General features: G+C 56.1%; 1 protein-coding gene across 1 annotated transcript in view; it reads left to right on the top strand.

Moving 5' to 3' along the window:
* The first annotated feature begins 163 nt into the window (after window positions 1-163).
* Window positions 164-17,359, top strand: part of SELENOI (selenoprotein I) — a 29,700-nt gene continuing 12,504 nt past the window's right edge. The window contains exon 1 of the mRNA XM_065631235.1: window positions 164-277. Within this exon, the coding sequence (XP_065487307.1) occupies window positions 230-277 (48 nt within the window). The 5' untranslated portion in view covers window positions 164-229. The remainder of the gene's footprint in view (window positions 278-17,359) is intronic.

The following is a 17,359-nucleotide window of genomic DNA, read 5'->3' as shown; positions in this document are numbered from 1 at the left end:
CCCGCGAGTCACCGCTTGTCACCCGTGACCACCGAGCCCGTTGCCCTCCCGGCCCGCAGGGGGCGCGCTCCCGCTGCCGGCCCCTCGTCCTCCCCGTGGCGGCGCGGTGGGCGGGGCGCGGTGACGTCACGGCCACGCCGGGTGGGCCGATGCGGCGGCGGGAGGCGGGTTCCGGCGGGGCCTCGGGCGGCGGCACCGGCGGCACCGGCAGCAGCGGCAGCAGGCGGCCATGGAGTACGTGACCGCCGAGCAGCTGGCCGGCTTCAGCAAGTACAAGGTACCGGCGCGCCGGGCGGGTCCGGGGGCTGCCGGCGGCCGAGCCGTGAGGCCTGGAGGTCGGGGGGCGCCTCGGGGCCTGGCGCCGTGCGGGGGAGTCTGAGGGGCCGCGGTGCCTGGGCCCTCAGGGGCCGCCGTTTGGCAGGAGGTACACGGGGAAGGCGGGGCTGCACTGAGGCCCGGAGCCGGGGGAGGGCGGGGGCCCGGTGCCGTGGGGCGCGGGGTTTGGGTGGGGATGGGGACCCGCGGGTTGGGTGTGGGAGATGCGCTGGAGCCCTGTGCCGTGGCGGGGAGGCTGCCGGAGGCTCTGCCCCCATGGAGGGGCAGCCGTGGGGCCCGGGGCCGGGGAGGGGTTGCCGTGTGCGGAGGGGTGGCTGTATGAAGAGTGGGACCCGCCCCCCGTGTCCCCGCACGAATGCGGGTCCCCCTGGCTGGGCCGGCGCAACGCAGTGTCATAAAATGATTTTTCCTTCTTCCCCCCTCGTTCCTCCCCCAACTGTTTCCCGGTGGGGGTGCTGGGTGAGGACCAGTGAAGCTGTGACTGTGTGAGATGTGGGACCCCTCCTCACACAAGGGTACGGGGGGGCCATCATGTGCCCTGCAGCGAGTCAAGGGGTGTCCTCCTGCAAACTGGGCACCCCAGTGGGGGTGGAGACGCCGCGTGCGATGCTGCAGGGTGCCACATCCAGCGTGACACGGTGTGAGCGTGTCCATGTGCCAGGTGGGCACCCCCAGGCTGTTCCCCCCACAGCTGTGGGGTCCGGCATGGGGACAGCAGAGCGAGGGGCGGTGGCAGCGTCATCGCCTGCCAGCTGTGCACCCCCAGCCGCACTCCTGGGGCGGGGGCGCACCTTCATGTCCTACAGTGTTACTGACCGGGATGGGATCACATTCAATGCGTGTTCACCCCCTGGGCTGTCCCTGTGAGTGGGAGACATTGCTGGGCGCCATGTGTCCCCCCACCCCTTCCCGGGCTGGTAGTAACGTGGTCAAGAGAGGTGACCGTGGCTTGTCACCGCAGGCAGCGAGGACAGTGCCTTCCCAGACCGTGCTGTGGCTGCTCCTGCTGCGAAGGGGCCGTGGAGGAGGGAGCTCTGGGTGCGTGCAGGTCCGTGTTGTGGTGGGAGCACGGCCAGCCCAGGGACCCCCTCACATTTAGCTCAGGACCACGTTGCTCCTGCCCCGTGGCTGCTCCGTGCAGAGTCAGACGTGGAGAAACGTGCCGAACCTCGTCCCCATCTCCTTCTGCATGCGTGCCAGTTTGTGTCTCATTCAAAGCCCTGGAAACCTTTGGAGGAAGCTGCTGTAAGTGCCAGAGGGCTCTGCTGCCGCAGTTTAAATCCCTAGGGGATGATTTTGGGCCAAAGTGTGTGGCATCCTTAACAGTGGATTGTGCGTTTATGTGGAGGGCAGGGTGTTTGCCATGTTTTTTCCTTCTCCCACACCAGCAATGAAGTTAAAAGGTTTTACTTCACGTTCTTTGCTTTGCTCTTGTTCTAGGATCCATCACATGGGGCCACACTGCAGATATTCGTCCAGGGTGGCTTGCGGGGTGTCATTTAAGCACGCAGGACATTTGGGACAAGTCTGATGCATTTGGGGAGCGCAGTAGGTGACATGCTGTCTTGTGAGGCTGTCTGTGCAGCCCTGGTCTCCTCCTGGTGCAGTCTGTGTGGGCAGGAGTGGTCGGGGTGGCTCACGCTCTCCTTTTGCACACTCGGAGCTGATGAGGTGGAGATAAATGCACTTGGCAGAGCGAGTCCGACCAATGTGACAGGTCGCGTGAGCTTCCCTGTGGAAGGCGGATTGTAAGGCAGTGGAAGGTAGCGGTTTTGTGTGGGTGCCGGACAAAGGTAAGCAGAATGCTCTCAGCTTTGAGCCACACCTCCCCAAGTGACTAATTTCGCTCCTGCAAAGACGCTTTTGCTTGAAGAGGGAGCCTGTCACACGTTGAGCCTGTTTCCAGTAGCGCCTGGAGGGATTTGTGGCATTCTGCCTTCCCTCCCGGTACCTGTGTGGTGAGGACAGGTTCTCCGCCCTCTACAGGTGGTGCTGGCAGTTGAACTTGAGAGGGTCCAGATGACTGCAGCAACCTTCTCGTTTGTGTAGCGAGCACCAAAGACCTGCTCCCAGGTCACGGTCTCTCTGAAGATGCCTCTGATGGAAATGCCATCGCAGTTAAACCTACGAACAGGACTCCAAATGCAGGCCGAGGCGAGGAGGAAAGTCCCATCTAGCACATAAAGCACGGCATGGGCAGCGCCAGCCACTTACTGGCACCAGTTGCACACTGGTGTTGTGCTTCCTGGCCTTGGTTTCGGGTGGCGTAGGGCTGAGATGTGGCAGCAGGTCTTGGATGGAGGAATCGCTCCCAGCCTGGCACAGCTGAACCAACACAGGCCAATAAAGCCGCGTATGCCCCGAAGGCAGGAGTTCCAAGAGACTGTGGTTTTCCTGAGTCAATGGGGACTTTGATAAGGGAGGGTGGGTTTACACTTAGCGCTCAAAGAGCATCATTTCTGGTGTGTTTGGGTGCTGGTCGCCAGCAGCGTGAACAGCGCTTTGCGGAGATCCCACGAACTGTGCTAAGAGCAGCAATCGGCGCTGACACGCGGGGCAGTGACCCCCGAGTCACTCTCTCTGCAGGGCTCCCTTCCTACGGGTCTTGTTCACTTGGGGAGCTTTGTTTTTGTTGCTGTTTTAGCCTTGAGAAAGCGGCTGATCCAGGCACAAATCTCTGATACCGGGTCACAAATTCCAGCCTCGCTTTAGGCATTGGAGCTTGTCGTGCTCTGCCCTTCCCTTGATGTGCGACTCCAGATTCGTCACTGCTCTGCTGGTGAAAAGCCAGTTGACCTTCTGGGTCTGCAACCGACTGTTCTTGACCAGAAAACTTCTGCAACGGCATAAACGGTCGTCCCAAATGGGCAGAGCAAGGAAGGAACAGTGTGGAGTGTGTATGGATGGTGATGAGAAATAACGAAAGAGTGATTTAGCTGTTGCTGAGCTGCTTTCTCTGTCTCGTCCCCAAAGGGGGGCTGCGTTTAACCTTCGTGGAAGGGGTTGGCATGTGGCAGCAGCACAGCAGGTCACCTCAGAAGGTGGCTCACGTTGAATATGTACCCGAAGCCAGTGTAGCTGGAGAAGAGCAAGCGGATTTAGGGAGATATGGAGGAGGCAACATGTGTCCAAGGGAAGTAACGTGTCCCTGCTCTCGGAGAGGAGCTGGCGTCCCTGGAGCTGATGGAGCAGGAGAGCTCCATGCAAGACGATTCACAGCTTTCTCCAGCCTGGACTGGTTTTCTCCTCCTGTTGCTGCCAGGAGCGCAGATGGGAAGCGGCGAGTCAGGAGTCCAGATGGTTTTAGCTTTGCAGCGTGCACATTTGTCCTGGCTGGGGGAGAAGGAGGTGTGGGCTCCTTCTGGCACACACTGGCTCGGTGCCACGGGTGACAGGGGTCTCGAGGGAACCGTCCTTTATCTGCTCAGGAAGGGACACCAAATAGCTTCTCTGTCTCAGGAACCTGTGCAGCAAAAAACGCAGCGTTATCGGAGAGGTTTTATTTGTAGCTCTAACGCTTCTTCAGTAGGAGACTGGGGTTTGGGTGGAGGTCTTGATATCAGAAATAAATCTCGTTTTGAGGCTGTAAAGCAGTACGTGTGTGTCGACCTTCTGAAGAAAAGCAAACCAGACGCTTTGCTGGTGTCAAGTGTTGAATGTCCTCTGCCAAAACCAGGCGCTGTGTGAGTGTTGAGCATGCAATGTCCCTCTGCCAGGGAGGACGCAGCCAGGCCCTGCTGTTTCAGAGTGAAAACCTTGCAGTTGGATGCCAGAGGTCACGATCTGCTTCTTAAAAACCTGCCTGCAAATTGCTTTCTGGCAGGCTTCTGGGCAACCTCCTTTAAGTTATAGGGGGCAGGGAAATGAGACCATCTGGAACATTCCCAGGGGCTTCTGCTCCTGCTTCGCTTTCTCTAGGAGACAGACCTCCCCCTTTCTTCCCTCCAGGCTGCCTACGAGTCGGGTTTTCACAGAGCAACCCAAACATCGCGCCCTTGTGCAAGTTGTCTCTGCCTTTCCCAAGCGCGGTGCCCAGAGCTGGATGCAGCGTGAGCTGGAGCCTCACCAGCGGAGAAGGGGAGGACGGCTCCGTGCGTCGCACACAGCGCTCATGTTACCTCTGCTCGTGCGTCTCGACGGGCTGCACGTCACTTTCTGCGGCGTCGTCACTCTTGCAGCTCATTTCGGTGGGTCGGGGAGGCTGTGCTGGCAGCTGCCGTGGCACCAAGAGCAGCTGTGGGAGGTGAGACCGGCTGCAAGGGAGGGCAGAACGCTGCAGCTTCACATGTCCTCTTCATTACAGGCAGCTTCCATGGTTTGTCACTGTCTTTTTGTATTCCAGTCACGTGCCCTGCGTTTTCCGTCGCTTCTCCTTGCCTGCTGTTGTGTGAGCTGCTTGTGATTCTGCTTTATCCAGCTCTCTGTGGGGTCCTGCGCTGTCCTGGTGTCTTCTGCTGGGATGGAGCCGCTGGTGACTGTTCCTGGGGCATTTCTTGCAGCCAGACACATGGTTGCTGTGTGGCTCTTTCACCCAGCTCACGTAGGAGCAGGGAAGGTACTCGAGTGTCGTGTGTTGTTTTTGGGGCCATGGCCCCGTGTATAAGCATCTCTGCTTGTGTGTGTTTCTCGCCGTGTGGATGTGCAGGTGCAATGTTGTGATGGCCTCTGGACCTCGGGCACATGTTACCCTCAGGAATAACAGTTTGGGGGAAATGCCGGTGAAGGAGGACGCGGGAGCTCTGCCTCTGACGTGTGGCACGGCAGGGACGTGAGAGGGAAGGCAAAAACTCATGTCACGTTTGGATACAAAGGTGGGACAGGCTGGTGTCTCGCTCCAGAGGCTTTGGGAGCTGGTGTGAGCTCAGTAAGAAGAGAGTGAATTGGGGCTTGGGAAGTGCATTTTATAGCAAAACCACTGCACCCCAAAACCTTCCCAGTTGTGTGTCCTTGCTCCTGAGTCAGAGCTGCTGACGGCAGCTGGTGAGGAGCACACAGCCAGCAGCCTGCTCACCAGTGGCTCTTGTGAAGACATTTTTTGTCTTTTGACCTGTGTGGGCAGTAAAATAAAGTCCTGTCGGTGTCTGCTGCCACACGGCTGCTGGGCTGAGGCCTGGGAGCAGCGGGCAACGCTCAACTGCTACACAAAGCGTCCAGACTCGCTGCTTGTCCCGCGTTCTCTCTGCAGCGACCCACGCTTTGCTGTGGGTTTGGCCGTAGTTCTGCTGCAAGCTGGTTCTGTTCTCCCAGCACGGAGGAGCTCGGCAGGTCCTGGCATCGCAGTTCTGCTGAGAAACCCAGTGCTGAGCTGCCCGGAGCCCCTGTCCCAGTGGGGGTGGCATCTCCTGCCTTGGGAAACGAGGGATCTTCTCCAACCGCACGTTCCTGCGGGTGGAGAAGGCACCTTGTACCGAGCATGGCTGTGTGGTTGGGAGCAAGAAACCCTGTGGTGGGTTCATCCGTAGCGGAGATTTTTGCACCAGGAAGTGCTGATCCATTATGCCAATAAGAAAGGTACTTGGGCTCTGTAAGGTACCATTTGTAATGCTGTTTATTAGAGCTAACACTAGAAGGAGAGAATAGTATAGATAATCTTGCATCCCTATTAGATGACAGGAATACCAAGTGATGTAGCGTCAAATGGGGCATCTGACCATGTACAGCCCCTGTCTGTAGAAGGTATTTCCCACTTTTCAGTCATTCAAGCTATTATAGGATTTTCTTACAGGAAAACAACTCTATTTGTCATTTTGAGTGTCAGATGGAAAGGATGTTCTTAAGGGCTTCTTGCTGCACTTCTCTTTTCCCAAGTAACAAACAATAGGACAAGAGGAAATGGCCTCAGGTTGTGCCAGGGGAGATTGAGGTTGGATCTTGGGAACAATTTCTTCCCCAAAGGGCTGTCGGGCATTAGAACAGGCTGCCCAGGGCAGTGGTGGAGTCACCATCCCTGGAGGGGTTATCATAGAATGATAGTGTGTCCTGAGTTGGAAAGGACCCACAAGGATCATCGAATCCAACTCCTGTCCCTGCACAGGACAACCCCACAATTCACACCATGTGTCTGAGAGTTGAACAGACACGGAGAGGAGGTTCTCAGGGACATGGTTTAGAGGTGGCCTTGGCAGCGTGAGGTGAACGGTTGGACTCAATCTCGGAGGTCACTGACTCCTCGATGTACAGCGATCTCCTGGTCAGGGTCACTGCAGCTGCTGGGTTTGCAGTATCGTTAATGTATCGGGTCAGGTTCTCCCACAGTGTCAGGTGAGACCGTAGCTGGGGAGAACCAGTGTACTCAATGCCCAGAAGGGCTAGGCATCTAGCTTAAAGGATTTCTTTTGTATAAAGTACTCTCCTCCTGGATGCTCTTCTCCCTTCCCTGCATCCTTGTCCCTGATCTCTGGGCTGTCAGCAGCCCAAGCCAGCACCAGCAGCAGAGCTGCCAGGCGCCGCGGATCCACGAGTCGTGCGTGTATCATGCTTTGCCTGTTGATTGAACAGGCTCTCTAGGTCCCTTAAGCCGGTCCCACGTGGTGTCCTCTCTACCCTGAAGAAGAGCTTGCTCTTCCCTTCCACCAGCCTCGAGAAATCCTCTTGCCTGCAGGCTTCAAGCGGCACAGAGAGCAGCATGCAGCTGCTGCGCTGCGGGAAGCAGATGGCTGCAAGCTGCCTCTGGCAGGGTTTTACAGCCTGCTCTGGAAATACGAGCCCTAAAGAGAACTCTGCAGGGTTTGCTTTGCCGAGCAGACACACCAAAGTGGCGGTTCAGACCGGTGGAACAACAACAAAACCGGGAGAGCAGCAGAGAGGGAAGGCTTTTGGATGCCAGCGATGTGATGTGAGGCTTGAGGCTGTGGTGATTGAAAGGCCAGTCTTGTCCCCAGAATAACAGCTTGTCTTCTCCTGCAGAGTCCTGAGCAGGTAGGGTGTGAAGGAGGAGAAGCCATTGAGCCCTGTTCCTGAATCACTTAACTCCTTACCTGAGGACTCTTTTAATTGCTCTGAGCCTTTCAACAGCCACAGCTTCCCAAGGTGCTGCTCGGCCGCGCTGTGTTGCAGAGGATGCTCCGAGGAACTCCACAAGTCCTCCTGGACTTCGTGACACTTAACATGAGCAGCTGCAAAAGTCAGAGGTGTTTTTTCTTCTTTCTTCTCCCATTCTGCAGTGAAATGCAGGGGTTTGAACCTCTGCCCAGCTTAGTGTGTCCATTGCAAAAGCTGCCGTGGTTGGAGGAGACAGCAGCAGCGCTTATAATGAACTGGAAACAATCTGGCTCATGAGCTTTGGCTGAACTTGTGTGTGTGCTAAGCAGTGAGACGAGGGTAAGGGATTTATCTTGCTTTCCAGGGACACTTCTGACATGTGTTGTAAGGTTTTGATGAGTGATGAGCTAGTTCCACTCCCAGGACCTAATCTGTGCGCGTTTACATCTCATCATCTCGAACAATCGTGAAATTGCTGCTGGATCTCAGGGTGCTGTTTGCTGCTGCCACAGGTCTGGTCCCTGAGCAGTGACCTTTGCTCTATGGGGTATCAGAGATACTGAACCGTATTTTGGTGGAGGATTCCCAGACTCTCTGTTTTTAGCCACACAGTGGCGATGAAGCCTTTTGTGGTCGGGAACCTACTGCTGTTTCACTCCACAGTGGGTCCTGCGGGGTTTCCTGGGAGGAAGCTCAAACCTCTGTGGGTTTTGGTGTGAGAAGGTGACTCTCTTGGGGACTTGGCTGCAAACAGCGGGTGCAGTGGCACGGCTGTCGGGCCAGGGCTGCTCTTCTCCGGGCGCTCTTTCAATGCTCGTGGGGTGATGCTTGTGCTGCTGCAAACCCCCTGTCTGCCCCTTCCTTCTGGGGAGGGGAGCTGTTTGGCTCTGCACTCTGTTTCTCTGGGTTATTTTTGCAGTCCTTATCCTTCAAGGTGTGAATTGGGCAGCTCGCATGTGCGATGGGCACAGGCTGCGGGTTCCTTGTCCTGTCCCACAGCGGGAACCCTCCCAGCTCTTCTCTTGCCGTGCAGGTGAAGGACACAACATCTCTCGGCATCCTTGGCCCCACCTGAAGCAGAAGGTTCCTGTCCCATCTGCTGAAACCAGGTGCCTCTCTCATGGGTGTGCGTGCAATGGAGCGCTGGGAAGGTGGAGCTGCTCAGCAGCCTTTTGCTCTCCAGGTTCCCTTTGAAAAGAAAAAAGTCTGTTATTTACTCTGTGTTTTTGCTTTGGATATCTGATAGATCTTTGCACGTACCTTCCTCTTTGGAGCCTGCTGCGATGGTTGTATACGTGTCCCACGCCTTCTGTAGAGCGCTCCGGCACTGCTGGGCTCCCCCATCTCCATTGGCACCGTTGGCACAGAGCTGGTGCCCAAACGAATGAGCGCAGGGATGTGGAAAGGAAGGAGCAGCTGAGGTGGGTGACACCGATAAGCGTGCGGGGATATTTGGCCGTTTGGGCCCTTTCCACGAGCTGGAGGAGCCTCCCGAGCTCCGTTGGAGAGGCAAAGGTGCGGGGGATGCCGGGCCACGGCTCTGCCTCCAGTGCTCGCCCGGGGTCGCAAGGTACGCGAAGCAGTCGCTTAAAAATACTGCAGGCTGCTTGTCAGTCTGTCTTGGGTCTCGTTAATTGCGCTGACAGTCTACTGCCATGTCTATTGGTGCGTGTTGAGTCTTGGCTACAATGAACTTCATCATAAAAGTTACTCTGTGCTAATTAGCAGCAAGTATTTGGCTGTTGGGACTGTTTGGAAGAGAACCAGAGTGCGTTGTGGAAATCGAAGTATCGCTTTCCGTAGCTGGCTCGGGAGATGGCCACGTTACCAGGGCTCGTATAATTGACCTGATGTGCTGTGCTTCAAGTCTTGCACAATTCAGGGTGTCAGGGCTTGCAAAGCAACACAACTTTCTGTTAATTGTGAATTTCCTCTTTGCAGATGAGGCAGGGTGAGGAACATGGAGAGGCAGAGGGTGATATGCTATAGAGGGTTAGGTGCTTTGGAAAAAAACTGTTTTGTTTGTGCCTGTCACGTAGATTCTGTTGAAACCTGAAGGTCGTTTTCCCCCTCCTTCCCAGCAGCACCTTGTTCGTCTGCAGTCAGCTCCTGATGTGCGTGGGCTTGTGTTTTCCTTCAATAGGTATACTTAAAAGTTCAAGTTGATTTATTTTTTTTCTAGGGATTGTAGTGAATTCTCTTCTCTTGTACTGACTCGTGTGTTCCCCTGGTTGGTGGCTTGGCATCAAACCCAGCTCTGTGCTGGAGTCGACCCAGTTCTGCCATGATCACGTTCTCTGGAGAGGAGAGTGGAGCTGCGGTGGTGCGAGTGTCTGCAGCTCCCTGGTGGCTCGCAACACCTGGAGAGGCCAAATCACCAGCAGAAATAGAGTTTTGGGATACAAAGGTATCCCAAAGGACTGAATGCCCTTGGGGGGAGCACAGCATGGGTGTTGAAGTGTGCCCAGGGATGGCAAGTGGCTCCTGCCCTCTCGCCCTGCTGCCTTCTGTTCTCCTTGGGCACCAGGAGCAGGATCACAAAACCCCTATGACCCCCCCATCAGGTACTCTAGCCCTTTTTTTTGCAGTCCAAAACAGCAGGAAAGTGTTTTGGCTGTCACAGTGTTACTGTAACAGGTTTCCTGTTTGTGCATTTTGGCTCCTGCCTCTTCTTCCTCCCCAGAGTGGTTGCTCTGATCCCTCGTTTCGCACTCCGCAGCTCGCTGCTGGTCCTCTAACCACATCCCTGCCTCGGGTTCCTGAAGGTTCGTCTTTCCCACTCCTGTACTCACCGTCTGTGCGTCCGTTCTGCAGCCAATCACCTCGAACTGTAGCAGAAGCGGTGGTGACCCATATTCGTGGCTATTTAATGCTCCCAAACAGAGAGCGAGCTCCTGGATGCAGCCAGAGCTGGCAGGCTGCTTGCTGGAGCCTGCCGTCAACATCAAGTGTTACTCCACATTGCGTATTCACAGGGAAATGATTTTCCCCCACCAGCACGATGACGGGACGGGGTTGGGATCAGGAGCAGGATGGTGGGGTCGGCCGCTCGTTCAGGTGCCGGCGCAGAGCAGCTCGGGCAGCCAAGGATCGACTCGAGCGTGGGCTCCCTGTCAGGTGGGTCTTTGTGAGGTGGATTCCTGGGGTGACCACAGGCAGGTCCTTGGAGCAGCTCTGCTGGGAGGACAGGCTGAGAGTTGGGGTGTTCAGCCTGGAGAAGAGAAGCTCCGAGGAGACCTTATTGCAGCCTTTCAGCGCTTAAAAGGGGTCCATAAGAAAGATGGGGACAGACTGTTTAGCTGGGCCTGTTGTGATAGGACAAGGGGTGATAGTTTGAAACTAAAGGAGGGAAATTCAGGCCAGACAGGAGAAAGAAATTGTTTCTAATGAAGGGTGATGAGAGCCTGGCCCAGGTTGGCCAGAGAGGTGGTGGATGAAGCATCCCTGGAGACATCCCAGGCCAGGCTGGACGGGGCTCTGAGCAACCTGAGCTGGTGCAGATGTCCCTGCCCATGGCAGGGGGGGCACTGGGGGAGCTGGGAAGGGCCCTTCGAACCCAAACTACTCAATGATTCTTTTATGAGCAGCTGTGCTGCAGAGCAAATCTGGCCCATGGAGGGGCTGGGTCAGGCTGTTTGCAAACATGCTGCGTGTCAGCTCTGCCTGGACTGTTTGCTGGTGCTTTGCATCCAAGCGTCCTTGTTTTATTCCTCTGTGCTACCTCAGCTCTGAGGTCAAGCTGTTGTCCCCATGAGCACTGCTCTCCCTGTAGCCGATTCCTCCTCCTGGAGCGGGGCCATTTCTGCACACTCCTCAGTCACCACGTCTGTGGTCCCAAACACCTCCTGTGCCCCCGGAACTGCGGGGAACAATTTCTTCCCCAAAGGGCTGTGGGGCATTGGAACAGGCTGCCCAGGGCAGTGCTGGAGTCACCATCCCTGGAGGGGCTGGACAGACGGAGATGAGGTTCTCAGGGACATGGAGCAGTGCCAGGGGTGGGCTAATGGCTGCTCGATGATCTTAAAGGTCTTCTCCAGCCAAAACGATTCTATTATTTGAAGGCAGAGCGGGCCTCTCTTTGACACTCATCATCCATGAGCTTTACTGGAGGGGTGACCCCACGTCCGTGTTTGCAGAAGGCAGGAACGACCCCCAGCTGGTGCCAGCGAGAGCCGAGGGTCTGAACACATGAGAACATTGGCAGGGCAGAAATCTGATTTTCCAAATGAATTTGCACACCCTGTGGGGCCTGGGGAGCAGGAAGGGGACTTGTGCTCAGTGCGGTGTCTCCTCTTGGAGGACAGGGGCTCTGACCCTGCCAGGCCTCCCGCGTGCTGTGTTTTGAAGCATCTATAATTGCTAAATGTCTAAAAGCTGCATGGTGAAGAACAGGAGCAGACGGGAGCCTGACCCCGCGGCTCCTGCGGTGCCTGCGGCTTTACCGCTGCCAACGTGCTCCCTTCTTGTGCCAGCCAATAAATGACCTTAGAAAAGACAAACAGGCCTGGAGTTAATAAGTACCATTAAAGCCCGATGTGGCTTCTTCATCAGCGGAGCGTGGGCATAGTGCAAGTGTGCCTTGTTTGCACTGGCACGGCTCTGCTCAGCTACGTGGACGGGGGTTTGTTGAGTTCGCTGCCTCCTGACTTATCTCGAGCCTGCTGGGAGAAGGTTCTTAGCCTTGTGCCCTCACCGTGCTTAAGGAGATTTATAGGAAACAGCCGTATGGACGTGCTGGAGCTGCTGTGCTGAGGCTCCCTCTGCTCCCGCTGCCGGTGCAGGCGGTGAGAGACGGGCTCGTGGAGCTTGCCGGGGTGTCCACAAGCAAAATAGGGTGTCCAAAGGCATCTTTGGTTGCTGTCCCCAGCTGTGCCACCACCTCTGTCCTCCCCAGCCCACCCTGGATCCATTTGGGTGTGACACCCGGGTGACAATGTTTGATCTGCCACTGGCTCCTGGTGACCAGATTACTTAAAAGCGATATTGTTTTTCTGGACAGGATGGCTGTTGGTAGAATCTGGGCTGTAAATCTGTGTTGCTTTTCTTCCTTGCACGCATAATTGGATCTTCCGGAGATGTCCTGGTTGCATGATTAATGTTGTTTTTAAGCCGTATGAGCCATTCGCTCTGTTCTTTTCTTAAGAAGTTTAAAACCAAATCCCGAGGGGACTGTCTGGGCTGGGCTGGCTCTTTCCTGCGATCATAAGGAGAAGCAACGTCCACATGCACGGTGCTATTTTAGAGCAAGGTTCCTTTACAAATGTCTGTCTGCCTTGAGAAGGAGCTTCTGGGGCGTAAAAAACTCCTTCTGTGCATTAGCACTTTTTGTTTGACCTTATCTCCCTGGAAATGACGGAGAAATCAGGACTCCTAGCTGCTGGTAGTCATGGACTGCAATAGAATAATGACTTGGAGAAGGATAATAGTCACGTATGTGAGTCACTAGACCAGTGCATAGGGATCCAAATGGAAAAGGTGATGCTAATTTGCAGTGAGGATGAGGTGGGTGAATGCTGGAGGCGGTGCCGTGTGTGGTGAGTTAAACACCACGGGGTTTGTGGCCTCGGGAGTGTTTCATCAGAGCAACAGCAGCGAGTTTGGGCCGGGGGTACGAGCCCCAGGCCTCAGCCTGGTGCTCTTGGTGACAGTTGGGCTGTTTCCTCGGCTTTGCTCTGACATGCAAGTGTGTGTGAACAGGCAGATCATAGAATCATTTTGGTTGGAAAAGTCCCTCGAGATCACAGAGTCCAACCATTAACCCACCCCTGGCACTGCCCGCTGTCCCTGAGAACCTCATGCCCACATCTGTCCAACCCCTCCAGGGATGGTGACTCCAGCACTGCCCTGGGCAGCCTGTTCCAATGCCCGACATCCCTTTGGGGAAGAAATTGTTCCCCACATCCAACCTCAACTCCCCTGGCGCAACTCGAGGCCGTTTCCTCTGCTCCTGGCGCTTGTTCCTGGGGAGCAGAGCCCGACCCCCCCTGGCTCCAAGCTCCTTTCAGGCAGGTCAGAGATCAGAAGGTCTCCCCTCAGCTCCTGTTCTCCAGCTGAACACCCAGGTCCCCCAGCCGCTCCCATCACACTTGTGCTGCAGGAGGTGCCTGGCAGGTCGCTGGTGTGCTGGGGGTGGCCTTGTCCTGGCTGCCCGGGAGCGCTGTCCCTTAGGGTGACACCAGCCCGGCCCCAGCTTGGTCCCTTTGCTCTGTTGATGTCCCCTGAGCGGGCAGAGCTCCCACCTGCCTGCCTCCCTCCAGGAGACAGACTGGGGCCGGGGTGATTGTACCAGCAAAGCTCTGCAAACAGCTGCTTTCTCCCCTGAGAAACATCTCGTTCCAAGGTCTTTGAGTTCTGTGAGCAAGGTGGGAACATGTGTGACCATGGGGAAAAGCTGCTTTTTGACTATTACCCCCAGACGGTGGGGAGAGGGGGAAGCTTCCAGGGATGTGGGGCTGGGGAAACTTCCCCAAGGTACCTATGATCATGAGCAGAGAGACTCCAGAGCAATTCCCCTGCCTTGCTCCAAATGCTGTGTCTGTTTTCTTGATCCAGGCTGTTTTGAGGATAACAAGATTTAATCAGCCTCCAACTCTCCTCCTTGCCTAACCAGTGGTTTAAATCCTATTATCTTGTAAAGCGTTTGGAATTCTGTCCTCTGAAACTGCTTTAAGCTGGGATGGAAATTCCTCGAGGCTTAAACGTCGCCTCGGCACGGCATCGAGCTGGAGGTTTTGTTGCCACTTGCTCTGCAGCTCCTACGGGCTTGGTGGCGTGGGGATGGGAGCCGCAGCGAGACGGACCGATCCGTCACGGGGAGGGGCTGCTGGAGGTACAGACACGCTGGCCACAAATGGATTCACTGGGGAACAAATGCTGTGAGCTCTTCGCCTGTGTGTCAGAGCCCGGTGAGACCCGGTGCCCCTTCCTTGCACTGGCAACTGTCTTGTGGGGTGTTGCTTTGCCCTTCCCCAGCGCTATCTAACATCTTCATCAATGATGCAGTGGGATCAAGTGCACCCTCAGCAAGGTTGCAGGTGACACCAAGGTGAGTGGTGCAGGTGATGCACCTGAGGGACGGGATCCATCCAGAGGGACCTGGACAAGCTGGAGAAGTGGGGCCATGTGAACATCATGAGGTTCAACAAGGCCAAGTGCAAGGTCCTGCCCCCGGGTTGGGGCAACCCCGGTATCAGTCCAGGCTGGGGCTGGAGGGATGGAGAGCAGCCCCAGGAGAAGGACTTGGGGTGTTGTAGTGAGAGATTGGACATGAGCCAACAACAACAACGCTTTTAGACTAAAACAGGGGAGATTCAGGCCAGACATGAGGCAGAAATTGTTTGTGCTGAGGGTGGAGAGAGCCTGGCCCAGGTTGGCCAGAGAGGTGGTGGATGAACCATCCCTGGAGACATCCCAGGCCAGGCTGGACAGGGCTCTGAGCAACCTGATCTTACAGAATCACAGAATGTCCTGAGCTGGAAGGACCCACAGGATCATGGAGCCCAACTCCTGTCCCTGCACAGGACACCCCACAGGTCACACCGTGTGTCTGAGGACGTTGTCCAGTCTCTTCTTGAACACTGTCAGGTTGGGGCCGTGACACCTCCCTGGGGAGCCTGTTCCAGTGTCCAGCACCTCTGGGTGAAGAACCTTTTCCTCATGTCCGGCTGACCCTCCCTGGCACATCTTGCTGCCATTCCCTGGGTTCTGTCCCTGTCACAGAGAGAAGAGCTCAGCCCTGCCCCTCCTGCTCCCCTGCTGAAGCTGCAGCCCCATGAGCTCTGCCCTCAGTCTGCTCTGCTCCAGCTGAACAAACCCAGGGACTTCAGCCGCTCCTCACACGGCTTCCCCTCCAAACCCTTCACCAGCTTCGTAGGCTCTTCTGGACACTCTCCAGTAGCTTTATCTCCTTTTCTCCTGTGTCCCCAGCCCTGCACACAGTGAATGCTCCAGGTGAGGCCGCCCCAGCGCAGAGCAGAGCGGGACCATCCCCTCCCTGCCCGGCTGGCCGTGCTGTGCTGGGTGCACCAGGACACGGGTCCCTCTTGGCTCCAGGGGCACTGGTGGGTCATGTTCAACTGGCCATCGACCAGAACTCTGCAGAGCTGCTCTCCAGCAACTCATCCCCCAGTCTGTTTGTACAGCCGGGGTTGCCGTGTCCCAGGCACAAAATCCCGCGCTTGCTCTTGTTGAACTTCATGCAGTTGGTGATTGCCCGGTTCTCCAATTTGTTCTGATCGCTCTTCAGGGCCTCTCTGCCCTCCAGAGTGTCGACAGCTCCCCCCACTTTTATGTCATCTGGGTGAAGATGTCCCTGCTCATGGCAGGGGGTTGGACTAGATGGGCTTTGAAGGTCACTTCCCACCCAAACTGTTCTATGATTCTACGATTCCCACCTCTTTCTTCCCAGATTTTGAAATGGGCAGGCTGTCCCCTTCGCTTCCAGGGTTTCCAGCCGAGGAGAAGAGCACAGAGAGAGGAGCAAGCTGTGGGTGCAGAGGCGGTGGCTCGTTCAAGGCCATGGGATGGGACCCGCAGCTGCTCTCTGCTGATGGGTTTCCCTTACCAACCAAACCCTCCTTATCTTGAGGGGTGCACAGTTGTGTCCGTGGCGGTGCAGGAGGGGTAAGGTTGTGATTTGTTCTCCGTAACGCTGCTCCCAGCCTCAGCCCTGCGGTTAGGCTGGCATGGGATGTGGCAGACGCCGGTGCTGGGACTCAGTGGGTGTTGATCCAGCCCCGGGTTCATCGTCCGGGCTGGGTGGGTGCTGGGAGTGGCCCTGCTTGGCACCGGGCACGTGAGCTGAGCAGTTCTGTAACCTATGAAGTTTTTCTTGGAATTCTTATCAATGCGTTACCTGGGGATGAGGACTTTGGCCAAGGTGATCTTTGCTAGGAAGGGGCCATGAGCTGGAGGGCAGATAACAGTTCATGGTGCTCTTGAGAGCCAAAGGATGTCAAACTTTAACTTTCTATCTAGAAACTATTTCATGATTTATCTAGGTTTTTTTTTTTTTTTTCTTTTAATTTCTCCAATCTCTCTGTGATCTAAAAGCATTGGGGTGAGGGGTAAGAGCTCTTCCTCCCCATTTCCCAAGGGCAGCAGCTGCCTCTGCAGAAATCCCAGCTCCTTGACGAGAGGAGCCTTTCTGATGAGCCCTCTGACCCTGTCCCGTGTGGGCACCCACGGGCCTCCTCGTGTTCACCACCAATCCTCCCCCTTTGGAAACACAGACTCCAGCTCACCAAGCTGGACGCAGAGCAAGATGCTGATCCTTCACCAAGTCAGCAGGCAGCTGCTTCAAACTGCTCTACTCTGGACTGAAGAATTAAAAAATGATGTGGATCCTACCTGCAAACAGTGAAACCCGTTGCCTGTTCGGCTCCGATCGCTTTGCTCCCTTGCTGGCCCTGATCTCTGTCCCCACAAACCAGCCCAAGTCACCTGCGGGGCTGCACTGGGAAACCGGGGCCTATGTATCTCTTCTTAGTGCCCAAAGACCCTCCGTGCCTGAAACTGCGTTGGGATATGTGGGATTTGGAGATACCTGGGGCTGCGTGGTGGTGTGTGTGGTGTTTTGGAGCATCTGCAGGACAAGGGAGGTGGTTGAAGACCTTGCTCATAAATATCTGGTTTCTTTCTGGAATGAGAAAGTCTCTTCCAAGTGACTAGAGATGGGTCAGTCAGCGACAGGTGCCATCTCAATGGGCTCACGCCTCAACTGAAGCCCACCAGCTCTTTGCAGGACCTCTGGGCTCCCTCACTGGTTGTGTCTGGGTCGCTCAGAGCTGCCAGCGCAGGAATGTGTCCCGTGAAGCTCCCCGTGAGCACCATCTGCCACAGAACAGCCTCCCGTGGTGAGCACCCCACCGAAGGAGCTCCTCGCCATCCTGGAGCACCTTTGGGTGCTGAGCTGAGAAGGTCCCTCACCCTGCTCATCTTGTGGGGCAGGACTCTACACGTTGCTCGAGCAACACGTTGCTCAAGCAGGACCCTGCTTGAGTCCTTGGTGGGTCGGTTCCATGGTGCTTAGGGCTGTCACTTC

This window comes from Caloenas nicobarica, chromosome 3, assembly GCF_036013445.1.
Source record: "Caloenas nicobarica isolate bCalNic1 chromosome 3, bCalNic1.hap1, whole genome shotgun sequence".
Taxonomy (NCBI): domain Eukaryota; kingdom Metazoa; phylum Chordata; class Aves; order Columbiformes; family Columbidae; genus Caloenas; species Caloenas nicobarica.
The sequence above is the reverse complement of the archived record's forward strand: the minus strand, read 5'-3'. Positions and strand labels throughout refer to the sequence as shown.